Here is a 24,997-nt window from a genome sequence, read left to right as displayed (position 1 = left end):
GACGAATTGAAGTGAAAGACAAAAAAAAAAAGGGAAAGGAGGCCGTGGCCAGCCACGTAAGAAGGTTCAGGATCAGACAAGCTTGATTGGGAATCAGGCCAGAGAGAAGAGAATAAAGAAAAAGCCAGAAGGGCAGGGCGGATTGGAATATTTTGGTACCAAGGACAAAAGTGATTAAAGGGGAATATTATACAACAGAAGTGAGAAGAAATGAAAGGGGAGTCCACAAAGTGGCAAAATAGTGAGAAGAGCAAAAAAAATAAAGAAGTAGAAAAAAAAAAGTTAATAAAAAGATGAGGAGAGTCATCACAGATGTGAGGATCAATGGCTGGACACAAAAGAAAAGTAATAGATCTACAGGAAAAACGCAACCATTAGCCAATCCAACGCAGATGCCAATAACAGTATCAACGCAAACACAGCAATGACAACGACGAGATTATGATGGAGGAGACAAAAACAATGGCTATTATGATTTGAGTAACTTGCTCCGTCGCTTTATCCCGTTTCCTAGTCCACCCGCCCATCATTCGAGGATGGTGGTGTGTTTCGACTGATCAAAAAAAAAAAAGAATAATCCCAAGAACTCCTTTCCTCCAGCCCCTTGTCTATAGTGTAGAATGATGCAGCGTATATTATGACCCTTTCTTTCAAAACAAAGCACCAGTAGAGTTCCTCGAGAGGTAATGCCAAACAGCGCCCAACTCGCAACGGCAGAGTTGGGTCCAAGTAAAACCGATGCTCCAAATGCCCACACCTATGACGCCTGTATATCCCTGTCACGGAAAAAGGGGGGCGGAGAGATGATTTCTTTCATTTCATGAGATGGCCTGGACCAGACAATTGCAAATAGACAGATATAGATATCAGTCTAGGGATCCTAGTAACAGGGAAATATCATACAGAAGATGTGAAAAATCATCCAGACTGCTCCCGCTTGCGCTTCTTGATAGGCCGCTTGCGGTCGGACTCGACGCTTCGGGGAGAAGAGAGACTGCTATCAGACGATTCGCTCGTGGTCGACTGATATGCAGCCGCGCGTGCGGCTTCATAAAGCACAGCTCCCAGTGCACCGGCGTCCTGTTCATACGTTGGAGGTGCGGGTGCAGGGCCCGCCGGGGCCGTAGGAGGCGGAGGGGGCGGGCGAGCTTCCCGCGGCTGTACAACATTCATAAGGACAGAAGTATTTCCATGGGTTCGCGCATGTTGAGCGAGATTGTCGCTGCGAGAGAACTTCTTCCCGCATTCCGTACATTCAAATGGCTTCTCCTCAGTATGAAGTGAACGATAGTGGCGCTTGAGATGTTCCTGGCGTCTGAAGCGACGAGAGCAGAGAGAACACACAAATGTTTTAGAAGGATCGTCTGTCAAGGATTGCTTGCGACCGCGACGGCTGACGGGGACAACTGGGGGATGTGCAGGAGCTCCGGGAGCATTGGCAGAGGGAGGTTTAGGTCCGGAATTCTCTTGGTTGGGGGAACCAGACTGTTGTTGAGGCTGGGTGGCCGATGCATCTCCGTTGGCATTGTTTCCGTTCATGTTACCTTCAGTCTCGTAGAGAATCGCATTGCGCTCGTTGCTCATGGACGACGTCGAGCGTTTCGTTGACTTCCGTGAATTTGAGCGTTTCTTTGCTTTCGTTGGCTCGACCTCGGTCGGGCTTGGCTGTGGCATTTCGGAATCGAGAATGTGCAAATCTGGCTGAGCAAGAAGTTCGTTTTCCTCCAAATCTTCTAGACTTTGTTCGCTGATCAGGTCATCATCATCAGATGGATATAGAGCAATTCGTCGGCGCTTGTCGCCCACGTAGAATGTGTCGTCGGACACGGTGAAATTGACGATTCCGCTCACAAATTCGTCGTCGGAATCAAGGTCCGAAAGACTCTCAAATGAGGGCAAGGAAGGTACTGCGTGCACAGTGTTGATTGGATTGGTGAAGCTGTTGGCTGCGTTACCGTCCGAATTCTCCGAAGCGCCAACTACGCTGAGAAGGAATTTTTCACTGTCTTCGTCTTCGCTGGAGCTGAGGGACGGGAGTGGCGGGAAGTCGGAGCCAGAAAAGACTGATGATTCCACTGTCAATTGACGGGGATCACAGAAATCCGAGCTGCACTGGGGTGGTGGAAGAGAGGCTGATGTTGTCTCATTCAAAGTCAAGGACGTGAGGACCGGGGACGGGGATGGAGAAAGCGAGGGGCAAGAATTGTTTGTAGACACCTGGGAGAAACCCTCCTCGCTGTTGTAGCTAACGGTTTCGCTAGCTGGAGATGCAGACTTGACAGGAGGATGGATGTAAACTAAACATTGCGATAAAGAAAATAGTCAGCGCCCGTCTGACAAGACGTTTTCACCGTTAATATTTTAGCAGTTCACGGAGAATACTGGTGTTCGAGTACCCAAGTGGATTAGTCACCAAAGTTTGTTGGCTTGGCGCTGCCCTCTTCTTTTTTTTTTTTTTTTTTTTTTTTTTCTCAACACCTCTCCGAAAAAAAGATGCCGACGGAAAGATATCCATATGCGCAACGCTTTTTCTTTTTTTTTTTTTGTTTGGGACTTCTTCACACAAATTCAAAATGCAACTTACCAGGTGTCAATGGTGGGGAATGAGACCGTGTCCAGTCACCACTGGCTAAGATTTCCGTTGTCACATCTCCCTCGCATCCTTCTTTCACGCCCTCGATGCCTTCAATGCGGTAGAACCCACCGTTGACAGGGGTGTGCAACATCCCACAGCTCGACGGAGGGCTGCTGATCGTGCTTCCCGACGTGGACAACGGAGGTGTCGATGGGAACGTATGGAAATCCGTCATGCAGTTGGTGTCGATCGGGAGGATTCCCGGAGAACCGTGAAGCAGGATGCTTGGTTTGATATGAAGCGGTCGCGGCGACACGCTTGGGCTCAGCATCGCTTCGTCGTTGAGGAAGTTCTTCGGTGCGATGGGCTGCATTGGTCCTGGCTGGTGGAGCAGGTGGTGCTGTTCTGAGATCTGCGGTTGCTGGGGCGGGCAATACTGATCGTGGGTAAAGATTGGCTGGTTGTTTGCTGGGTGCATTTCGGCTGGGTGGGTTGAAAAATAGCCATGCTGTCCCGGGTGAGCATCGGGATCGGGGTTGTAATAGAAGAACGAAGGTTGGCCCCCTGCAGGACCAGGCTGGAGTGTGTATGCATCCATAGTGGTCAACGGCTTCTATATCTGGATCAGCCCCAGCCGAAGTAGAGAGAAGGAAAATAAAAATAAATTAAAAAAAGAAGCAAACCGGTGAATGGGTCAGGGCCACGTTGTCCGTGGCGACTGCGAAACGTACCGTCAAGACTTGGGCCCTTTATTTTTCCTTTCCCTTTTTCTTTTGCCGTGCAACGGATGGCGAGAAAAGTTTGGCGGGAAAAGATAATCAGCGACCGTACGAGGATGCCTTTTTTATTTTTATTTTTATTTTTTATTTTTTTTATTTTTTACTTTTTATTTTTCCTTTTCTTCCTGGTGGTGGCTCAAGTTATTACGACTAGATCGACAAGTTCCGCACGAATATCGGTGCTGAAAATGCCTGGGGTATATATTAATTTGCAAAGGAGTATTGCTGACTCTTTAAACGACGTTTGCGCGAGGGCTCAAGGAGCGTGAGGAATTTCAACAATGCAGCAGAGTGCTAAGGAGTGACTGTTTGAAGGAGAGAATCGATGGGTCGGCTCGAGGAAGGCATGCAAGAAGCTCGCAAGTATGTGGTTACCTGCGACCGGAGTAGGTTTTTGCGGGAGATGCGCTTGGTGGGCTTTCTTGATCCTTTTTTTTCTTGATCGAGATCAGGAATCGTCAGAGACGCATTATCAGGGACGTATATCTGTGCTTGTCGTCTTTTGTGTTTCAAAAAATGAAGGACTGAGGTGCATCCGATGAGAGAGTCATGCCACGAGGGGAGGCAAACGGCAAGGGACGCAATAGAAGAACGAAATCGGGAGTTATAATGATTATCCGGGGCAAAAAAGAAAAAATAGATATATATGTATATAATATAATAAGAATGGTAATAACAGTGGTATTAGAAGGAGAGCAACATCAACAGAGAGCGACAAATGCGGGAGGAGACGAAGAGGGAAAGGAAAGACTCAGAAAAGAGAGGAATCTGGCACTGGGTGGTAATATAGTGAAGAGAGCGAGAGGAACTATATTTCCGCCCAACGTTTAGTAGGCGAAGTGGAAGAGACGAATTAAAGCCAGGCAAAGGTGGATTACAACAGAATAGTTCAAGATGGGCAAAAAGATAAAAAAGAGCGAGCGGCAAAAATCAAAAAGGGAGCGTGATGGTGGTGGTGTCTGGTCGGTTTAGTCGAGAGAGAGGAAACGGAGGAGGGAAGAGGCGACGCACGAATCCAAGCCCAAGCAAGCAGAATAAATTGCCTATCAGATGTTACAGGACCCGGCGTGGCCATATTGTCCAGCATGAACGACCCAGGGCCTTCGCTTGGGCGGGGGGTTCCCTCCCTCGCAGCCTTTTTTTTCCCGCCCAGAGGGGTCAACGCGACTCACTAAGTGGACGCTACAGCGGTCCAAGACCCTGTCAGCGAGGTCTGGTACCCTAGTCCAAGGTGGCCTGGGGCCGTCTCTTCGGACGATAGCGCAGTGGGAGGCAGAGCCAATCCACCTAGACTGCTGATCCCCGGCGGCCTGCTCAACTCCTAGTGGCCAGAGATGGTTAACCAGTCACAGCGTTTCATAACTAACGAGCCACAGATTAGGGTCAGGCCGGCCGCTCATAAGTCAATTTTTTCTCCGCAGAAAATGGAGGTCCTTTCGCCACTAAGAGAGAGAGGGAGTCTCGGTGTGTGGTGTGAGTGTGGTGTGTGTGTTGTATACGGAGCACGGAGGAAGTGCATGCATTACAATAATGTCATGTATTGTAACTACCATCGATACCCACAGGAATACCTTTCTTTTCTAGTTTAATAAAAAAAAAAAGCCGTTTTCTTTCATCTTTCTTAGTGTACTCCGTACGGAGTATTTGGTTCGACCGGAATTTTTTTATTTTTTTTTTTTTTTCCTGTTCTGTTCTCCATTTGAGTCTCAGAATATCGTGATGTTGTGGATTGGGAGATGAGTGACTTCGCTCAGCCGAGGCCAGCGTGGCCCGAAGACCGAAGAACGAAAAACGAAGCTGAATCTCTGGAAGTAACATGAGCGCACCGCAGGCCCTGAATGATGCCTCTTCGCATTCCCGCGTCTGGGAGAAGCCATCAAATGAATGGTTTCGAGCGGTGTGGGCCGAAGTTACCAGAAAAACCAACCAGGGTGGGGTTTCTCTGCTGGAAGTGCGCCGGAGGACGATGGGCCAGAAGTCAAAAAAGGAGGTCAGCAAAAAAAATAAAAAATAAACAGGCGTCAGTCGTAATCAGGCGTGATTGCATGGTGTGCGAGCAGGATCAACCGCGGGCCGGTATTGGTGGGCTCGCGGAGCCTGTGAGTCGTGCTTGTCCTCCTATTGCTGCGTCGAATCGGGTTCGGCCGCCAAGAGGGGCCCGCTGGGGAACAATAATCATAATGAAATGCGGAGGTTGAACCGCGTTACAGGGGTGTCGACTGGCGTAACGCATGCCCTCCCGCCTGGCCATTCACACCACGTCGTCCCGGCTGGCCGTGAGCCCTTGGAGTGATTGGCCAAGCTTTAAATTGACGCCGGAAGCCGGGCTCTGGCCAATCGTGGCATGGAGTACCTGGGATGCCCAAGGCAGACCATCAAGGTCCCTCGTGCTTCGAGCTTCCTGCGCTCGATTCCCACCGTCACGGAAAAAGGCCGTTGCCCACGGGTGAACCTTGCGACTCGCTCGCGGAGGCAAGGTGACTCGCGACCCCATATATCCGCTCTGTCGGTGATACAGTCCCATGCTTATGATTATCTCTGGGAGGTGGGAATATGAGAAAAGAGTGAAAGCAAAAGAAAAGAAAATGGCGAGATCGCCTTGGAGAAGGGCCAGCCTGAAAAAAATGTGAAATTTGACGCTCAGAGCAACATAACAACAGAGCGGGAATGAAGGAAAAGCAAAGAGCAGCCAAATTGCGTGCACCTGCATTAGCCCACGCATAAGGTTCTATCGGAATCTGTCCCAGGTTTCATTTCTAACCAGGCGGTTGAAGGCTTGGGAGACGAATTTCAGCAGTCACAGGCCAGACAACCGTTTCAGAGGGACCGATGGAGAAATACGACAAACCATCCGTCCTCAGTCTCTCTCTCACACACTCTCTCTTTTCTCACTCCCTATCTAGGCTTGGTGAGGCGGTCTTCTCACGCGAATCAACGGCGGTGGTGGAGGCTTCTTGATCGACAATTTCCTTTGTTATGGTTGTTGTTGCTGAGACCTGTTGCTGGCACGTTCTCTTTTCATGGGAAAGGTACTGGTTGGTTTGGGTGGGTAGTTTAGAGCTTGTTTGCTGTCGCGTGTCCGCGGGATTGGCTCCGGTTTGATGATGTCCTTGCCATAGAAAATTGAGACAGGCTGTCTGCCTTGGGGAATGGGAAAGCTTTCTGGCCGAGCGATCCGGAAGATTGAAAACGAGAGAAACGCAGGCGTCGATGCCTCATGCAGCACAACCTCGAGCTGAATTGTCCTTGGCCACACCGGGTACTTACTTCGTTCAAGTCCTCGTTGACCAGCCCTGGGAGGATACGTAGTATCTCGGTCTTTTGCTTTGTTCCACACCAGTGTGAAGCTCAACCCGAATGTCTGATATTCAACAGTTTTCGAGCCACTTTTGTTCTTGTTCCAGAAAGTACTCTGTAAATCTGAATACGACGCAATTCTCATCTGCAAGTCACTGGAAAACCTTGCACTACAGATTGTATTGAACTTTTTCTTTTTTCTACTTTTGTTTTCTTTTTTTCGCTCAAGAACATACGGTACGGTGGACATTGACTTTCCACCGGGGATGCAGCCAGCCTATCTAACTACGCTTCTCAGAAGCCGACCACATCGTTTGTCAAATAGCACGAGGAGTCATTTTTGAGAAGCTTTTGCGATGTGGACTTTTGAGAAAAAGGTCACAGAATATCACACGAGTCTCTCCTCTGAGATCGTGGTGATCTGCATGGTCAATGCACCTTTTTATTTTTTTAAAACCACGAAAGTGTCCAAGCATCCTCCGGATTTTGTGCACTGCAAATCATCGATCAGCGAAGGACGCTTTGATACCTTCCGGCCAACGACTGGCTCCTGGGCGTAATTGAGTTAAAGTCGGCCGGTACCTGAACCAGTTACCGTTGTCCAGACTTTTTACGATTCAACAACGAAAGGGAAGGGGGGCAGAAAATAATAAATAGAGGCTGGCAAACTCCGTCCTCCGTACACGTTCCGTACAAACCCCGTACATATGGACGGCAATCTTCTGACCGCGTTCTCCGTAGGCCCATGATTGGAACTGGGATAAGGATTAATACGACTCTGCTAAGATGTGTCGATGGACACTCGCGATTAATCCGAGGAATATGAACAACTAACTAGTTCGGTGGGTAGTGTTTGAGCACTGGAAGTTTACCTTGGCTTCGGGGGGCCAACAGCCGAGAACGAGGCATGTGAAATCGTAAGTTTCAACGGGCCACCAAAGCAAAGCACATGAAATATTAATCCCAGCGCTCTGGGAATTGTGGACGAGCAGTGAAACAGGAACAACATGCATGTTGCAGATCTTAAACGGTCAAGATGGAAGAAAATACTTACATTTGGTTGTTGATATGTCAGAAAGCCTCTTCTTTTTCCAATGGGTGTAGTCTGCGCGTTCGTGGGAATCGATCCGTCTGGATTTTCGCCTCCCACTTGACATGTCTCAGAACACGCCAGCAAAATCCCAAAAGTCTGGGAGGAGTTAGTTTAGCTCGAACGATATCGAGGCGAATATTGTTTTTATTCTGGCGAACTCTTTCGATGCAGCGCCAAATTCTCCGATTCTGATCAGGAACCCACTTCTAGTCTCAAAACCATTCCTGTACGAGATACGGGGTTGCAAGGAACGTCCAAGGGCAAACCACCGCTTTGCAGCAGTAGCAACGCGTTGGGACTACAGTACGACATAACCTCGAAGAGCGGGAAGCGATCATCCTAATATCCCTTCCACCACCCGCGATATCGCTGTTGATGAGTCGTAAAGCAACAAGGATCGAATGGGAGTAATTAGCATCACTGACCTTGTCTTTTCCCTGCTCTCGATATCCTTCGAGAAATTCTGGGCAATTTCTATGTATAATCCTGGGTCTCTGTAACCCTCCCCCCGTAAGCAGATGAAACACTCCAGAAGGCTTCCTTGCGTGTTCCTGCATGCCCACAGTGGAACATTTGACTCGGCAAAACTTGGCAATTGGACCTCGACTCTCGACTTTCAAGGATGACCAGCGAGTGGAGACGATTATTGGTTATATTTGGACTGATCCCACAGCCAGGATACCAAGGGAAAAAAAAAAAAAAAAGAGTTTCAAGATCGAGAAGACGTGATCATGTTAACTTGCAAAAACCAGCGATACCTGTTGGAGCTGCAAAACTGACGACCGATATTACGAACTGAAATCATGTACGGAGCAGAGGGTGAGCTTTCCCCTCACAGGACCATGGAACGCTTGTCTGGGGTTATCAAAATAAGACTCCTTGGGCGACGTGTCCAAGCGAAATCTTGACGGGCCAAGCTCCCAACCCTGCTCGCCTACCTCCCTAAAACCCACTGAATTGATAGTCTCCAGCGTGCGGAGCACCTCCAATCTTCGGAGTTTGAGACCCAAAGAAGGGTAAGGTTTCTGCGATGGAGCACTCTCCCGATTGCTAAAGGAAGCAGGATGGAAATATCAAATCGCTAGAAGCTACCGAGTATTTCTCAGCCGGCCTGGCTGACTAGCTCCAAGGGAAGGATTACCGGGTTGAAACCCCCGAGCTTCACCGTTAATTCTCATGCGAGTGACAACCGGGAAGGCATTGAATTACGCGATCAATGGCGTAAGCAAAAAGGTTCATCGTCTCCGCCACATTTTTCAACACGAAATCTTCTCTCGAGACAACAAAAGCACTTCGCGGGTGGATGTACCGAAATTCGACATCCATCAAGCTTTAAACTCGCTTTTTCTGCAATTTGCCTATTCCCCGCAATTGTTTTTCCCCGTTCCCACAATCTCCACTGAACACAACTTGGTAATTGGCTAAAAGCACACCGGGACGCCATGAACTTCAATTCCCGGGACCCATCAAATAGATTCGGCTCTGCAAAAGCGGCTTGCGGGAACGGGATCGCTCCAGCATGAAATTGCAGATTTCATCGCCATTGCAAAGGCCAGTGCGTCGTGAGCGGCAGAGCTGAGCTCTTCGGCAATGATAAACAGGCTTACTTTGCCTTCTTCGGTCATGGTGACATCCTCAACGCCAGTTGAAGGGAACGGCGCTGCTTGCGGGAAATTCGGTCGAAAGGCGCGACGGTGGGGGGTTTTGTGTTTGCAGAATCTATCTGCCAGAGCTCCAAAACTCTCTTCTCTCGATTTGCGTATCGGCTGTTGTTGATACTTACCCACAGCGCGGTATTTTGTGGAGCTGCGTTTGTTTTGCTATCTGCTCTCAGGATGGAGCCCGGCTTTGGGGATGAATGAGGTTCCTCTCAAGATTCCCGAGCTTCAGCTTTCTTAAGATTGTTATCACTTGGCGGGTCCTCAGCTGACGGGCGGGAAGGCTCCCGCCTCCCGGCGTTAAGTCCACCGTCATCATCTCTTTGTCCGATGACAGCAGTTCCCAAATGCATTGAAAGATACGCCCCTGCTCTCGGCCCCAAACGTTCTGCAACCAAGACATGTGGCCGACGAGGATGGGAGTCAGGCTAAGATCAATACCGGTAAGTCATTTCTCCTCTTTAAGATCAAAGCATAATAATGGTGCTCCATTGAACAGGGGAATGGGGCTTCGATTGTCGAGAAGGACTCGTAGTTAGCTTTGAGCGCCCTTTTCAATACCGACAGCAGAATTCTTTATTCAGCCATGCTCTTCGAAACATAAGTTGCCTATCTGGCTACCAGCTACTTATTAAGGGACTAGACAACAAAACAGGGTAACTGACTGCCCATTCAGAGCCCTCGCAAATGCCACCATGATGGCGGTTTGCTGTTGACAAGGGAAAGAGACTATGTCGAGCACTTTCACTGGCGAACTCTTCTGCATCCTAGCGCAGGCTATGTGTGAATGAACAAGGCACTAGCCACATTATGCTTTATATTTCTTTTCCTCTTCCTCTGTGGGTATCGGCATTCTCTCATTATTTCCGTGTCCGCCGTGTGAATCCGCTTTAGAACAGTCTCAATGGCACAATTCTTCTAAGACAAAAAGCTCAAAACGTGACACCAAATCTCTTATAAGAATTTCTCATCACAAGCAAATGGCCAATTGACCATCAGGTACTCCGTACAAATCATCAGATCATTAATCCGTTGGGTAGTGGAATGATTCACAATAATCACAGACCTGGGAACAGAGAAAATTATTCACAAATATTGGCTTTCTTAGTAGGCTGCTCACCGAACCACAGCAGTCAAGTTTAGGCTTCAGAGGAAATGTCATATTGAGATCATCGCTCAACAGAGCTTCAGTCTCTTCCTATTAAAATTTCTCAGATACACAGAGTGTACCCCATCATAAGCCCTGATGAAAGAAAAAAAGGAAGAGAAAGAAGAGGAAGAAAGCCAGAAAACTCTGTCGGAGAGCTCCACAACAATCTGCTGACATAATCTAACTTATGATTATATAATACATAATCGGCTAATCCTATTACGGCTTAGTCCATCTTCTTTAAATACCGCCAGCGCCCACAACCGCTTTGAAAATTTTCTTCTTCTTTTCTTTTCCTCGTGCGGCGTACGCAGCCCAAATTTCACCCGTGTTGCCTATGCATCTGGCCCTTCTTCAGGACCACAATGATGAGATTATATTAGGTGTCGGCTGCGTTCCAGAGAAACGGAAATTGCACATCGATTCGTACTTTACTGGTCGTTTTTTGAGGGACCCCGAGGGAAGTTCTTCGTGACTTGTACTTGTGCGTCCTTATTGGGGAAATGGCCATTTGGTTTGGGATCGAACAAACTTGCTCATCCTTCTTGACACTTACGAGAAGGGTGTTTGGTGGAATGAGCTCTACATAGCTTGTGTGAGAGAAATATAGTTAATAGTTAATACAATACTCAGTCAAGCTTGACCCATGATATCCCCTCCATCTAGATTTCTGATGAAGCTGCCGATGAATGAATGGGACACAGGTTCCGTCAAGAAGTGTTTGTAGCAACCTTGCCTGGCTTCGTCATTGGATCTTTGGAGGTCAGAGATTTTCACGATGACCCTCCGGAGTCCCAATCAGTATTGTAGCTATCTGCTGCAGAGAGGTCTCGCGGCAGGCTGTTCAAGAAGCTGCTCTGTTTAGCCTACTCTCCTCCTGGTTCGCCAAATTTCTCCAGCTTTCCCATCTCCATCTTCTCTCCCGAATCACCAAAGAGTCGTATCCTATCAACTCGGATCTTTTCACCATCCCCGTCCCCGTCTACGAAGTATACGACTAAAGATGCAACTCGCTGGAACTTGACGAAGCGCAGGTCAACCTTCGCAGTTCCCGTTTTCGCATCCCAGTCTCTAGGCTCAATCGTAACCTCCTGCGTTGGCTGAACATCGTCGGCTTCGTCGAAACCGATAATGTGTGACCGATTCGTGTATAGCTTTATTGTCTTAGGGCGCATGGGGACTTCGTCGTCCTCATCTTTTGGAGGAAGAGAGGTAATATGCAATGAATGAATCTTCAGCGACGCGTTAAATGGCATGAACAGCATCAGCTGCTCGTCTGTGTCACTCTCCACCCAGTCCGGTTTGCTCTCCTCTTTGGCCTTTGGTTTGAGTGCCGAAGGCTGCGACCTCTCGAAAATGTTTTTTCCAGGTCCAATGTCGTTGTCGCAGTTTAATAAGTCTATGCCCTTGAGATCGACCTGGTCGGTGATGTCCTGGTAGCCCTTGGGAACAGCAGCTCCTAACCAATTGCTTCCACTTTCTGAGGATTCACCACCAGCCGCTGCGCCAGTGTCTCCGCCTTCGCCACCCGCGGCGAATTTCCTGACTGCATCGGTGAGACCTCTTGAGTTTGCGCCTTGGATCGTTTGGACAACGTCGCCGTCCTTGAATATCAGGAATGTTGGCATTCTGTAGAACCCAAAGATATTACGCGTATCAGCGGGGGCCATCTCCCACAGCCGTTAGAGAGGGTTGATACCCGGATAACTCTATACTTACGCAGTAACACCAAAGGCCTGGGATATCTCCTGTTGCTCGTCAACATTGATCTTGACAAATGACATTTGGTTTGGACGCGATAGTTGAGTGGACAATTGCTCGAAAACCGGGGCGATGACTTTGCATGGCTGGCACCAATCGGCATAAACTGATCATGAAGAGAAAATTAGATTAGCAAATGTGATCCGTACAGGGCCTGCAAGGCCGAACTCAGTGCAGATGTTCTCCAAAAGGCTGCCGAATGAAACTTCGAGCGCGGGGTAGGGCGGGGATAACAGCTGATTTTGGAGGGTAAGGGGATCGACACTTGAACTTACAATCTGCGATAAGGATTTTGGTAGATGTGAGCAACTGAAAAAACTGCTCCGAGGACGTGATGGACACCGGTTTGGCCATTTTGACGGTGGTTGCTCGGTGGTTGGAAGAGAATGGAGGGACTGAGCGTGACGTTATAGGCAGCCAAAGTGCCTGGAATGCGTGGGTTGATTTTTAAGCACAGCAATCAAGTCCAGGCACACGAATCAAATGCTCGACCACCCACTCAATAGGTACTTCCACACAGCATATGGGTACATAATAAGTTCCTCTGGGATCACATGGGGCGACTCGGCGTGCATTTTGGATTTAAACAAGGACTTTGTAGCTGCTGCGTGGGATACACCTGGCTGAGATGCTGTCTCCATAGTCTTCAAAACTACATATAACCCTCCATATACGACCCTTCAGTTATGTACATACATCCTTAACTTCCCTCCTTTCACTTAGGATAGTAAGCTTTGCAAGGAGGATAAGTCGTATTTGCTTCCGTCTTTTAACACTTGGCTCACTGCGCGATCCGGCATCTCTAGATCCATCCTGGTTCCCGCTATAAATCACAGAATATCGGCGCTGCAAACTCTCAACCCGGTAAAAGTCGCTATTCACCTTCGTCGATATCGAAGATCTGGCGTTGACCTTCGACACTGAGGTAGTATTCTTGTGGGCCACTTAAGTCGTGGCATGCTTCGTCCGGCCGTTCGCGGCGAAGCCTTGCTTAAAAAGCGATGTAGCATGGACTCCCCGCCGATTTTGCACTCCCATAAACGAAAATAAGATCCCATAGGCTGTTTTTAGCTTTTCAAGACTTGCCGTCCACACAATTCTCGTCATTCCCCGCATCCGGCACATCTTCTTCATCCACCGCGAAAAGAACTTTGGCCCACAGACTACACCCTTGACATCCGACCATTATTTCCCCCCTCTCCATCTCATTCTTTAGGTCTTCTTCGTGGACCAAAAAGCCCCTTTTGTCTCCGCATCTACAGCCCCGATACCAAAAGCCGGCACCTTCTGATTCCTCTCCGACCTCCATATCGTCTAAATCAAGCACCTCTAATCCGGTGCGAAACGGCTGGCTTTCGCTATCCACGGCGTGCTGGCCGCCTGCACCGCTAGCGAGACATAATAGGGAACGATCGTATTCAGCTTTTGCGCGTGGGTTGGAGAGGACTTTATATGCCATGGTCACCTGGTCCACGGTGAAGGTTCGGGGTGCTTGGAAACCCGATTTGGCGACGGGAGTAGCAGTCCACCCGGATGAAGTGTCCTCTGAGGGAGTCGAAGAGCCGGACTTATCTGGATGGTGTTTTAGTAGAGCGCGGTGGTAAGCCGCTTTCAAATCCGGTTGTCGGAGTAGGGCTGGAGGGCGCGGCAGCCCGAGGATGTCATAGTGAGTAGTAAGCAATACCCATTCTCCAACTGGGGCAGTCATTGCTCAGATAGGACAGATTTGCGGATTGTTATGCAGGAGTCCATCCATACCGTTTTGCCACTTTGTAGCTGCCGATGGAAGGGGGGAACAGAGAAAAATTATGGCGGGGATACGGCAGTTGTGCCGCTCGGATCGGTGACTAAGCATGACACAAGGGCCGGGCTGATGGCATCCCATCGACGACGTGTTCAAAGCATACCAAAATACCAGGGCTTTTTGGCCAGAGTTACCATCAGGTAGCCACATGGCGGGTGGAACCAGTGGCTGTTAAACGGTTGGGCAGATGTTCGTACCCTTCCTTTTTTTTTTTTTCGGACTGGGCTAGCGGCGAAAAATGCCGCAAGTTCCTGGACACATGAGAAGTGCACAACCTCATCTTATAAAGAGCTGCGATCTTTCTTCCCTATATTTGTTTCAGAATTTGCATGGACTCATAATTCGCCATCCCTTTTTGCAAAAGTTTGAGTGTAAAATGCGAGAGTCGATCAAGAAAAGCCCCTTCTTTTACCCAAAGCCAAGGGACTTTAGCAGTAGAGGATTTGGGGTACGCTGAATCTAGCATTCAAGGATGAAAGGCAGGAACAATTAAAAAGAACAGTAAGAAATTCAAAACGAAGGAAAACTGAGAACCATCTGTTTGATTTTTAACTACAGGAACATGAATTAATCTGGGCATAAGACATTGGGTTAGAAGTCTGACCAAAAAAAAGAAAAAAGGTACAGGACGCTCCTGATATGCGACTTTTTACTCGCTTCTCTTGAAGACGTAGCGGTCTTCAGCCTTGGAGGTGAAAGGCACGCCCAGCTCAAGGAGCTTGACGAATACATCGGAGAACTCCTTGAAGAAGACATCGCTATCCTTGGCGTATCGGTCGACGTGTTTCTTGAATTCTTTATCCTTAATCAAAGCCATATCTGTTGGAAGCATCATCAAGGTCTTGGTGGTGTTGTCGGTGAACTGTTTAGGGCCGTTCCACTGTTCATTGGGTTAGCTACAGCTTGAGCAGCGAAGGAAGGGAAGGGGCAGGAGAGCATACCTTTTTCTGGACCCATTTCTCGTCCAAAAGCAACTTGAAGAATTCATTGGTGAAAACAGTAGGGCTGAAGTCCCATGGTCCATCATAGCCGGATCGGTCGCTGTGAGCACGGCCGAGAGCGTGAGCGCCGCAAAGAGCGACCATCTCGCGATCATCGAAACCCATACGACCGAAGATAGCTCTGATGTGCTTCTGATCCTTGGAGGCATCTGGAAGACGACCATCAGGTGTGCAGGCAGTCATATCAGCGTCCTTGCGGCCGGGGCGCCATGGGATGTCAGGTCCTCCCAACTCCTGGATGGCACAAGAACCAGCAAGGGTCCAGAGATCGGAGTAAGAAATCCAAGGGAATTTCTCTGGAAGACAGAGACATAGAGTTAGTACGTGGTTCTGCAAAGATATACCCCAGCAAAGTGCCGTTTAATACTCACTCTTTACTGGCTCGAGGAAATCTCTAGCAGCCTTCAATCCAGCATTGGCACCGTGGTCAGACTCTGGGGCGAAGCGCATGGTAGCGCCATTGCTTCCTCCAGTCCCAGTTTCCTTATCGTAGGTACCACTAGCGTGCCAGGCGAGACGAACAAGGACCTGGGAGGGGGGAAAAAAATTATACACATCAGCGAATCTGTGTTTTCAAGAAAAACGGGGGGGAGGAGAAAAACAAACAACTTACAGGTCCGTAGCTTCCATCATCATAATCGTCCTTCTCTACAAGAAGTCTTGCAATTTCATCATAAACCTTCTGGAAGTCCTCCTTGGTTGGGTCGGAGATGATAGTAGGTTTCGCCGAATTCGAGGACAGGTGGTCACCGTTCAAGTAGTAGAAAGCACCGGCACCACCAGCGGCAACGGCTGCAAGACCCCAGATGAGGCCAGAGGACGACTTTCCACCTTCAGCGCCGGAGGAGTAGCCCCTGCGAGACGACGCGCGGAAAGTGTAGGCGGGAGCAGAGAAGCGAAGTGAGCTACGGGTGACTGAAGATCGAGCAGAAGAGGTTGCTGGAGTGGCTCGAGCAAAAGCTCTGGTGAGAGTTCGCGCAGCGGAAGCCATGTTTTCCTGAAGTCAACGGATGAACAGGGCCTGTATCCGGATGCTTTGATGACAGCGAGAGGAGAATTGAACAGATTGATGAGTCGGGAGGAGATGCTGGTGGAAGATTTATGATCCAGGATGTCTCTCTGAGAGCGGAACCGGGGAATGGGCGCGCTGTGATTGGCCCATCAGGAGCTGCTTGCTGCCCCGACAGGCCAATCAGAATTCATACGAAACGCTTGACCACTGCCTAATCCGGAATGTTGTCCCCGAGCTTAGCTAAGCCACGCCTCGGCCGACCGCGACTCGAAAGCCCAGAACGCGAGAGTCATCGTCATTGTTCGCCGCCTGGGGGCAGAGAGCTTACCCAACACAGAAGCGCCAAACGTGCTTGCTGCCAACGTTCCTTCGTTCACAGCACGCAGCGTCCGTGGGAATGTGCTGAGGACCACCCCGGAACTTACCGCATGTGCCGCCCAATCCCGTCGGGAACCGTGGTGTAGGCGCTCCCGACGGGTGATGAGCCCAGCTGTCGCGGGAAAAGGCGCCGCCCCAGAGGACCTGATTGGGGGGGACCGAGTTCACACTGAATTGAAGATTACGTATTTCAATCCAGCCTTTGTCACGGTGACCTTTTACCATGGTTGTCTAGTAGTGGTTATCTTAGAACGGTGACGGCGTACTACCACCGTCCTGTGTAGTTACCACAGGCCAGTTCCGGAGTTTTTGGAGGTACAGTATTGCCTCGTGAGAAGTTTGTTCCACTGATGTAGTTGTACCCACCAAGCAACTCTGGCTGGGATGAGAATACCAAGGGATCACAGCTACGTAATTATATATTAAGGTATTAAGTCTCTACCTGGTCTGTAGGCTGTAGCTTGGGTGCCTTCGTAGCCACATGAGTGATGGAATCTTCAAGCTGCTTTCTTCATGACTGATTCTGTAGGCGTCTTCAAAATGTTTCAGGCCCAAACTTGAGAGTGCCTTGGGTATCATGTTACGGCTTTCGTTCTGTAAATCCCCAAATAAAGGTGGGCAAAGCAAAACTGATTCATTTTTCGTCGAAGAGTATCTCTTTCGAGGTGAGGTATGCGGCGACTTGGGAAGGTCCTGGTTTCGGCTAACAAATGATAACAAGAGTACGGAGTAAACTGGATTGTATTGCTAATCATCTAAGACATGTATCGGTGTAACCACGAAGCATAAACATTGGCCTCCAGCCATCAACCAAAAATTGGAGAATATAGACCGATGGATGTCCGTCCTTGATTTAGTCCTAACTGCAAAACGAAATATAAGCAGTAGGGTGGAGAAGACGACAGTTCCTGCTAAAAAACTGTTATGAATTTGATCTTCCACTACTTTTGAACGAAGTATGCATCAGTGGCCATTGAAAAGAGCTCAAGATGCTGGCAATGTTGTGGGTTTTCTTTTTCCAAGCACTTATAAGGTTTGCACGACGAGGAAAACAAGTAATAGAGCATTTGCTGCTGCTCCCGGAAATGGAACTGCATCAGTTGTGTGACTTTCGAAGGGATGGAAATCTTTTAAAGAACTCCGCACAAACTCATATCTCAGAAATCCCGAAGGCGGAGGCAGTATCCGGAGATCGACTTGGGATAAACATCATTAATCGTAATATGTGGTGGCATCACCTGGACATATAAGATCGAGACTGTGGATCTCATCTCTTCCAGCTGAACTGGGAGTTGACCATTCCCTTGAATCGACTTTTGAAAGGGTGAAAATTTGCAGCAGGAGGAAATTTTTAGACAGTGCCCGATGGCGCCAATGCTCGGCCCGTAAAAAGTCCGTGAATCACGTGAAACCCAGCTGCACAAAACCTTCACCTTTTCGATTTTACTTACCTTTTTTCTCCCTTCTCTTTTTTTCTTTCTTCACACTTTCAAAATACCTCTGAACGCATAATCAACCTCCAATTTCCTCTATCCCATAGGATGGCCAGGTCATATTGGCGTACTAGACGAAAACGGAGAGGGATGTACTTCATATGTTTCTCTCTGTTTAACGGGCATTTTAAATGGCTTCTTTGAACCCGAGCATAAGGCTTGTTTCAATGGTCGTGGGAGTCACCTGCTGTCCAGACATACCTTTTAAATACGTAAATGTGCTATTCTTCCCTGTAAGCTGCTGTGCTTTGGATTTGTGAATGTCTCAGTGGGGCTGGGTTTAATTGTTGATACTTATTATCGCCCAACTATCTGTTGAAAAGCTACTTTCGTTGAACAAACAGAAATACCACCAGGAAATCATTCGTATTGAAGGGTATCATGCTGTTACAAGAAGGATAACCATGCCCTATTTATCGCCGTACTCCGGGTTAAGCAAGAGGAAAAGATCGGTTTGGTGATGTGGCCTGACGCCGAAAACGGGGTCCCGTCTTTAAATAGAACTATGACCTGTCAAAGATGTTAGTTACTGCATAAAGCATAGACTAGAGGCAGTTCATACTCCTCTGTCATATCTGCCTCTGCAAACTCGAGCCATTTTCCTGAGACGGCCCGTTTCCAAAATCGAGCCATACCGTCATCCCCAGAGGACATAAGGCAGTCGCCTACAGCATCTTATCAATTTTTGACCGCTCAGTCTTGGTATTGTGGGATAAGGGCTGAATACCTGCATGAGAAAACTGAACCTGCCACACACATGCGTGCTTGCTATCGATAGATCCCACTTCTTTAAATGTATGCTCGAAGGCGCTTCTCCCGCTTCTTTGCTTATCCGCAATGGGCGCAGTGGTTCGACTCGCAAGGGCAGACCCGATTCCAGATTGAGTTGCGGGGCGCATTGGCGATGCCCTCTGAGAGTTGGTCGAACTTGCACCTTCACTAGCCCCGTTTGCAACATTATTGCTTGCCGTAGATGTATAAACCTCGAAGATTTTGATGGTGCCATCTTTAGAACCGCTCGCAATTAAATCATACCCGCGTACGGAACCGCGAGCCCAAGAGACATCGCGCACGAGAGAGGGATGCCCCGTAAGTTCAATAGCATGGTAGAACTGCCGATCGGCGCCCATCCTATAGACTTTCACAGTATCCATTGCTGCAACTACCAGAGAGAGGCTTTTGCTGTCCCACGACGGCATAACAAGATGTGTCATATCGAACGGATCATGATGGAATTGGACCTTGAAGCTGGTCTCCTCGCCACGTTGAGGTTCTGCGCAAACTCGGAACTGGTCAATTTGTTGCCATTCGGCCAAGGTGTCGCCTCCGACCGGCTCAAGAACTGTAAGAAGACCATCCCGGGTGATGACCGCAAGCCACGAGTCAAGGTCGATGTTACGGAAATCGAGGGAAACATAGGGGGTGCGAACGGGAGAGGTCAATCGAAAAATGCTGCGAAAACGGCGTCCAGAGTTGGGAGGCTGCGTAAGATCTTCCTGCCAGAGCTTGAACTTCATGTCATTGCCTACAGTGCCGATATGCTGGCCGGTAAACGGACCGTTCCATGCTGCCTGTTTGCGAAAGTCTCTTGTTAATATACCATGCGCGACACGCCCCACCATGGTCAACAGCAAACCATCAGTCAACTGACATCGTAAATTTCAGCATCATGGGCGCGCCATGTATCTATTAGCTCCCAGCCGGCTTCGTTCTGGTCCCAAACCTTGACGCGATGATCGGAGGAAGCCGTGAGAATGCGATTACCGTAGAAATTGAATTTAATCACGTTCACCTGGTCGCGATGACCGATTTCAAATTCCGTGGGAACCGGCATCTCAAATCATCACTATGCCGGTTACTGAAAAGGTCTTCGGTATATTCACAAGTTGACGACGTCTTAGGAGTTGGTTATTCGCAGCCATTTCCGCGACCGGAGCCTTCTTCGACCAGAAGCCGCGCCCGAACCCAACCTTAAAACAGCGCGCTAAGTCGGTGGTGGAGCCGCAGACTTGTGCCAAGCAGCGGTGAGCCACGGCAGTAACCATATTCCTTCCGGCTGAGAGAACAGCTTGCAACATCCCGGACGTGTACTGGCATGACATGTTTGCCTTCCAGCGCGAGAATTATACACAGTTTGACTATGTGCTTGTGTCGCATACCTGAAGATGATAACTACTCTTACTCACAGGGAAACATGGAGCCTCCTGACAGTTGTAATAGCTTGTTTCGGGGTCATCGTGAACACTTTTCAAGGTGATGGGGAGCCGTTGATTGCGTCCCTAGCCCTGAGCGGCATAGCATTTGCCGCGGCATTCGGCTTGATACGATGGTTGGGGGCTGTGTTTATGAAAGCCGGCCTGAAGGGCAAGGATATGTCCAAAGTGAAGCAAGCTGAGATGTACGTTTTCCTGAGAAAGACGAAAGCCACTGTGTGACTTGGCTAATGAGGCTATACTAGACCGGAGACAATGGGAGCTGTTTGTGCGATTGTATATATATTGGCAATCATTGTCTTCATTCCATTCCCTTTCTACAAAGACATTGTCGCTGCAACATCGGGAGGCGGGAATCGTGATGTTGTCTTGCCGGTTCACCATGTAGAGACTGGACGTTTGCTGCACCGATTCCCGCATAATAAGGTGAAGTGGTCTCAAGCACGGCTTATACGGCGATGATTCACTGATACATTCTATTTTGTTGCAACAGCTGGCATCTTATTTGTCCGGACTTCTGTCGTTACAATCTATCGTCATATTGGGTTTCGGAGATGATCTCCTTGATATTCGATGGCGCCATAAAGTGTTAATACCGGCGTTTGCCGCTATCCCAATGCTCATCGTGTACTTTGTGGACTTTGGTGTCACGCATGTGGTCGTCCCGGTGCCCTTGCAGAGCTACTTGGGTCCTATGATTGACTTGGGGTGGATGTATTACGTGTACATGGCTGCTGTTGCGATCTTCTGCCCCAACAGCATCAACATGCTCGCGGGCATTAATGGAATTGAGGTATCGCAATCAATCGTCATCGCAATCCTTCTGATAGCCAATGATTCATTGTATCTGGCGCCAATCACACCATATCCTCACCCGGCCACTGATTCACACTTATTTTCGATTTACCTTCTCCTCCCATTTATCGCCGTCTCTCTAGCGTTGTGGTGGCACAATTGGTATCCAGCAAAGGTATTTGTTGGGGATACCTACTGTTACTTCGCGGGAATGGTGTTTGCTGTTGTGGGAATCCTAGGTCATTTCAGCAAGACACTTCTTCTCCTCTTCATTCCCCAGATTTTTAATTTCCTCTATTCCACGCCACAGCTATTTCATTTAATCCCATGCCCCAGGCACCGACTACCCCGGTTCAGCATCCGAACAGGTCTCCTCGAGCCATCTGTCACTGAATGGCAACGTCCACCGACGAAGCTTATCGCTGTGGCACTTGAGATCTTGCATCGACTCCATCTTGTGCGGATTAAGAAGAACGAACAGGGAGAGATTGTCGAGTCTACAAATTTGACCTTACTGAATCTCTGGCTAATATGGTTTGGCCCTTTGCGGGAGGACAAGCTTGCGATGCACATCGTTGGGCTTCAATTCTTCTGTGGATTCATTGGCTTGCTAGCTCGGCATAAACTTGCATTGTGGGTTTTTAGAGAGGATAATCGCGGGTTTGGTTCAAATTTCATGTAGATTTTAAAGATGTATGTATATCTGCCCGACAGCGTGATAAGTGCTTAGAAGGAATTCAATTGGACATGAATGCGTCACTGTAAACAGAAAAGTCCTCCCCTCCCCGGTTTGCTTCTGCGCCATCGGCAAAGCTTCCCACACCCAAAGGTGAAGCTTTCCGCTAACGCAGGGTCGCCCCCAGAGCTCAACTCCGACCATCGGCCGCCGTTTTTCGCCGCCAATACCCGCCAGCGTCCAATCAACGAGTGTGCCATTACGATTACCCCCGACTTCGGGCCGCGCCCCGCTGAGTCCTGCATCGCTATATCATTGACTTGATTCCTGGACAGCTCTGCTCTTTTGCCATCACATTCTCATTTTCCGTCGCTTTCTCAGCTGTTGCATATATATTTACCATTGTTTGGTTATTGGCGATTGATACCCCGAGCGCATAAGCCTTATTCATTATGCCGTCGGCAGAGAAGAGGCCAAAGACACTCTACGACAAGGTCTTTCAAGACCATGTAGTTAACGAGCAGGATGATGGCACGATACTGCTTTATATCGGTACGATACCTTTCTTTGTGTGTTATTCTGGTGCTGGCGTTAATGTACCTCAAGATAGGCACCTTGTACATGAAGTGACATCACCGGTAAGCTTCTTTTGCGAAATCCCTGTCACTAATCACGGGTGTCACGTTGGCTGACAAACCCCACAGCAAGCATTCGAGGGCCTGAAAAACGCTGGGCGTCGAGTTCGAAGGCCAGACTGCACCTTAGCTACGGTTGACCATGTACGAGCTTCATAATCTCTTTTAGCTTCTATCTCTAACGTCGTGTAGAATGTTCCCACCACATCACGCAAGACTTTCAAGAACGTTGCCGATTTCGTTCAGGAGGCAGATTCTCGTCTTCAATGCTTGACCCTCGAAGAGAACGTGAAAGACTTCGGCCTCACGTACTTCGGCCTGGGAGACAAGAGACAAGGAATCGTTCACATCATTGGTCCGGAACAAGGCTTTACTTTGCCGGGTACAACGGTTGTGTGCGGAGATAGCCACACCTCGACCCATGGAGCTTTCGGAGCTTTGGCGTTCGGTATCGGTACTAGTGAAGTGGAACATGTCCTTGCGACGCAGACCTTGATCACTAAGCGGAGTAAAAACATGCGAGTACAGGTTGAGGGCGACCTTTTACCGGGTGTCACCAGTAAAGACGTTGTCCTACACGTTATTGGCGTGATTGGAACTGCAGGTGGCACAGGTTGCGTCATTGAATTCTGCGGCTCCGCGATCAGGGGACTTAGCATGGAGGCAAGAATGTCCATCTGCAACATGTCTATTGAAGCCGGTGCTAGAGCTGGTATGATCGCACCCGATGAGATTACTTTTGAATACTTGAAAGGGAGACCACTTGCGCCCAAGTACGACAGTGCGGAGTGGAAGAAAGCCGTCAAATATTGGTCGAGCTTGAAGTCCGACGAAGGTGCCAGCTATGATAAGGAAGTGTTCATTGATGCAAAGGATATCGCTCCCACAGTTTCATGGGGTACCTCTCCCCAGGATGTTGTGGCAATTACTGGCGTCGTCCCAGGGCCAGACGACTTCGATGATGAAGTGAAGAAAGCAAGTGCCCGCAGAGCTCTTGAATACATGGGCCTCACTGCCGGAACCCGCATGCAAGATATCTCAATCGACAAAGTTTTCATTGGCTCATGCACAAATTCCCGTCTCGAAGATTTACGCAGTGCTGCCCACATTGTTCAAGGGAAAAAGGTGGCCCCGAACGTTAAGCGGGCCATGATTGTCCCTGGATCTGGCTTGGTCAAGGAGCAAGCTGAAGAAGAAGGCCTGGATAAGATTTTCCTCGATGCTGGGTTCGAGTGGAGAGAAGCCGGGTGCTCAATGTGTCTCGGCATGAATCCAGATATTCTCTCACCGCGAGAGCGATGCGCGAGTACTTCGAATAGAAACTTCGAAGGTCGGCAAGGAGCAGGAGGACGGACACACCTTATGTCGCCCGTAATGGCTGCCGCTGCCGCTATCGTTGGAAAACTCGCTGATGTCAGAGACCTTACCCACGCTGTCCCAATATCGAAACGTGCATCACCAAAGGTTGAAGTCCAGCCAGAGGTTGATGATATTGACACAGATGATGACCTTGATCGTATCCTTGATTGTCCTAATGATAGCGAGCCTCATACTAACTGCTCTGCTTCCAAATCTTCCTCCGGTCTTCCTAAATTCACTACACTCAAGGGTATCGCGGCTCACCTTGACCGTGCGAACGTTGACACCGACGCCATCATCCCGAAACAATTCCTTAAAACAATCAAGCGCACGGGACTTGGAAGTGCACTCTTCTACTCCCTTCGATATAATGAAGATGGCAGCGAAAACCCAGACTTTATTCTCAACAAGGAACCATACCGCCAGAGCAAGATCCTGGTTGGCGGAGAAAATTTTGGCTGTGGAAGTTCTCGAGAACATGCACCATGGGCGCTCCTCGATTTCGGCATCAAGTGTGTTATTGCACCGTCCTTTGCTGATATTTTCTTCAACAACACATTTAAAAACGGCATGCTTCCTGTTATAATACGGGACGAAGCGGCTCTGAAGAAGATCGCAGCAGAAGCGGAGCGTGGGAACGATATAGAAGTTGACTTGGTCAACCAACGCATAAACGATGCTACCGGCAGCAAGCTTGCGGACTTTGACGTCGAGCAATTTAGGAAGCACTGTCTCGTGAATGGCTTGGATGACATTGGCCTCACCATGCAGATGGAAGATCAAATCAAGGAATTCGAAAGGATCCGTTCGCAGGAGACCCCGTGGCTTGACGGAAGCGGATATTTGAAGCAGAAGAATGGAAGGAAGACTGGCCCGGTCATGGTTGAAGCTGCTCCTGTGCCCAAGACGAATAGAGGCGAAGTCAAGGGTGAGCCGCTGGAATGGTAAAAAGTATATCATATGTTCTTCTTCTACTAAAGTCCTTTTTTATCTTCCTTTTCTTTTTTTTCCCTTATAACTTCCTTGCAACTTCTTAATTTACGATCTACGGGCTGTTTTTCTTTTTTGGATGTGATAGCGCTCGGGTTGCCACTAGCATCAAAATGCTTTACGTACCTCACGGGTTAATACATACAGTATGACGTGCATATTTGATTGATAAAAAGAATATGATAATGCATACGGATTACATTTGACGTTGTAACTCTGGGAGTTTTCTTTTCTCTACCCCATAAGATTTTATGACCATCTTGCTTCGCGACTGCATAAGTAGTTAGCTATCCTAGATCCTGAAAACTCGGATATGCAATTTATTTGC

The 24,997-nt window shown here is 48.7% G+C and overlaps 7 protein-coding genes across 7 annotated transcripts; 2 read left to right on the top strand and 5 right to left on the bottom strand.

Annotated features, from left to right (window-relative positions):
* D8B26_004507 (uncharacterized protein) lies at nt 1–4,312 on the bottom strand. Its single transcript, XM_066124506.1, has 2 exons — nt 2,585–4,312; nt 1–2,297 (listed from the first exon to the last, which is right to left on the bottom strand). The coding sequence occupies exons 1-2, from the start codon at nt 3,171–3,173 to the stop codon at nt 919–921; spliced, it is 1,968 nt and encodes a 655-aa protein (XP_065980587.1). The 5' UTR covers nt 3,174–4,312; the 3' UTR covers nt 1–918.
* A 6,554-nt stretch (nt 4,313–10,866) lies between these two features.
* Nucleotides 10,867–12,689, bottom strand: D8B26_004506 (uncharacterized protein). The gene is made up of 3 exons (XM_003065026.2): nt 12,589–12,689; nt 12,272–12,419; nt 10,867–12,181 (listed from the first exon to the last, which is right to left on the bottom strand). Exons 1-3 carry the CDS (start codon nt 12,665–12,667, stop codon nt 11,419–11,421), a joined length of 990 nt encoding a protein of 329 aa, XP_003065072.1. The 5' UTR covers nt 12,668–12,689; the 3' UTR covers nt 10,867–11,418.
* A 220-nt stretch (nt 12,690–12,909) lies between these two features.
* On the bottom strand, nt 12,910–14,094 carry DPH4 (Diphthamide biosynthesis protein 4). The gene has a single exon (XM_066124505.1). It carries the CDS (start codon nt 14,019–14,021, stop codon nt 13,389–13,391), a length of 633 nt encoding a protein of 210 aa, XP_065980586.1. The 5' UTR covers nt 14,022–14,094; the 3' UTR covers nt 12,910–13,388.
* A 338-nt stretch (nt 14,095–14,432) lies between these two features.
* On the bottom strand, nt 14,433–16,266 carry CCP1 (heme peroxidase). Its single transcript, XM_003065025.2, has 4 exons — nt 15,732–16,266; nt 15,490–15,646; nt 15,059–15,414; nt 14,433–14,997 (listed from the first exon to the last, which is right to left on the bottom strand). Exons 1-4 carry the CDS (start codon nt 16,107–16,109, stop codon nt 14,767–14,769), a joined length of 1,122 nt encoding a protein of 373 aa, XP_003065071.1. The 5' UTR covers nt 16,110–16,266; the 3' UTR covers nt 14,433–14,766.
* A 1,785-nt stretch (nt 16,267–18,051) lies between these two features.
* Nucleotides 18,052–19,835, bottom strand: SEH1 (epoxide hydrolase, soluble (sEH); the record flags this gene model as incomplete). Its single annotated transcript, XM_003065024.2, has 4 exons — nt 18,052–18,511; nt 18,564–18,666; nt 18,729–19,572; nt 19,653–19,835. The coding sequence occupies 4 exons, from the start codon at nt 19,833–19,835 to the stop codon at nt 18,505–18,507; spliced, it is 1,137 nt and encodes a 378-aa protein (XP_003065070.2). The 3' UTR covers nt 18,052–18,504.
* Nucleotides 19,836–20,166: 331 nt separating this feature from the next.
* DPAGT1 (UDP-N-acetylglucosamine--dolichyl-phosphate N-acetylglucosaminephosphotransferase) lies at nt 20,167–21,767 on the top strand (the record flags this gene model as incomplete). Its single annotated transcript, XM_003065023.2, has 3 exons — nt 20,167–20,399; nt 20,460–20,640; nt 20,708–21,767. 3 exons carry the CDS (start codon nt 20,167–20,169, stop codon nt 21,689–21,691), a joined length of 1,398 nt encoding a protein of 465 aa, XP_003065069.2. The 3' UTR covers nt 21,692–21,767.
* Nucleotides 21,768–22,051: 284 nt separating this feature from the next.
* LEU1 (3-isopropylmalate dehydratase) lies at nt 22,052–24,866 on the top strand. Its single transcript, XM_003065022.2, has 4 exons — nt 22,052–22,237; nt 22,292–22,323; nt 22,390–22,464; nt 22,513–24,866. Exons 1-4 carry the CDS (start codon nt 22,138–22,140, stop codon nt 24,625–24,627), a joined length of 2,322 nt encoding a protein of 773 aa, XP_003065068.2. The 5' UTR covers nt 22,052–22,137; the 3' UTR covers nt 24,628–24,866.
* Nucleotides 24,867–24,997: the final 131 nt, after the last annotated feature.

This window comes from Coccidioides posadasii, chromosome 2, assembly GCF_018416015.2.
Source record: "Coccidioides posadasii str. Silveira chromosome 2, complete sequence".
In the NCBI taxonomy this organism is placed as follows: Eukaryota; Fungi; Ascomycota; class Eurotiomycetes; order Onygenales; family Onygenaceae; genus Coccidioides; species Coccidioides posadasii.
This window is presented reverse-complemented; position numbering and strand designations above follow the sequence as displayed.

What these genes read in the sequence shown, in the direction of transcription:
- LEU1 (XM_003065022.2), top strand. Translation starts at nt 22,138, where the DNA reads ATGCCGTCGGCAGAGAAGAGGCCAAAGACACTCTACGACAAGGTCTTT. An exon ending in TACATGAAGTGACATCACCG is followed by an intron (nt 22,324 to 22,389) that starts GTAAGCTTCTTT and finishes CAAACCCCACAG; the next exon opens with CAAGCATTCGAGGGCCTGAA. An exon ending in CCTTAGCTACGGTTGACCAT is followed by an intron (nt 22,465 to 22,512) that starts GTACGAGCTTCA and finishes AACGTCGTGTAG; the next exon opens with AATGTTCCCACCACATCACG.
- CCP1 (XM_003065025.2), bottom strand. Translation starts at nt 16,109, where the DNA reads ATGGCTTCCGCTGCGCGAACTCTCACCAGAGCTTTTGCTCGAGCCACT. An exon ending in ATGATGGAAGCTACGGACCT is followed by an intron (nt 15,647 to 15,731) that starts GTAAGTTGTTTG and finishes CCCCCCTCCCAG; the next exon opens with GTCCTTGTTCGTCTCGCCTG. An exon ending in TTTCCTCGAGCCAGTAAAGA is followed by an intron (nt 15,415 to 15,489) that starts GTGAGTATTAAA and finishes TCTGTCTTCCAG; the next exon opens with AGAAATTCCCTTGGATTTCT.
- D8B26_004506 (XM_003065026.2), bottom strand. Translation starts at nt 12,667, where the DNA reads ATGGCCAAACCGGTGTCCATCACGTCCTCGGAGCAGTTTTTTCAGTTG. An exon ending in CAAAATCCTTATCGCAGATT is followed by an intron (nt 12,420 to 12,588) that starts GTAAGTTCAAGT and finishes CTTCATGATCAG; the next exon opens with TTTATGCCGATTGGTGCCAG. An exon ending in CAGGCCTTTGGTGTTACTGC is followed by an intron (nt 12,182 to 12,271) that starts GTAAGTATAGAG and finishes TGGGTTCTACAG; the next exon opens with AATGCCAACATTCCTGATAT.
- DPH4 (XM_066124505.1), bottom strand. Translation starts at nt 14,021, where the DNA reads ATGACTGCCCCAGTTGGAGAATGGGTATTGCTTACTACTCACTATGAC.
- D8B26_004507 (XM_066124506.1), bottom strand. Translation starts at nt 3,173, where the DNA reads ATGGATGCATACACACTCCAGCCTGGTCCTGCAGGGGGCCAACCTTCG. An exon ending in TTCCCCACCATTGACACCTG is followed by an intron (nt 2,298 to 2,584) that starts GTAAGTTGCATT and finishes CGCAATGTTTAG; the next exon opens with TTTACATCCATCCTCCTGTC.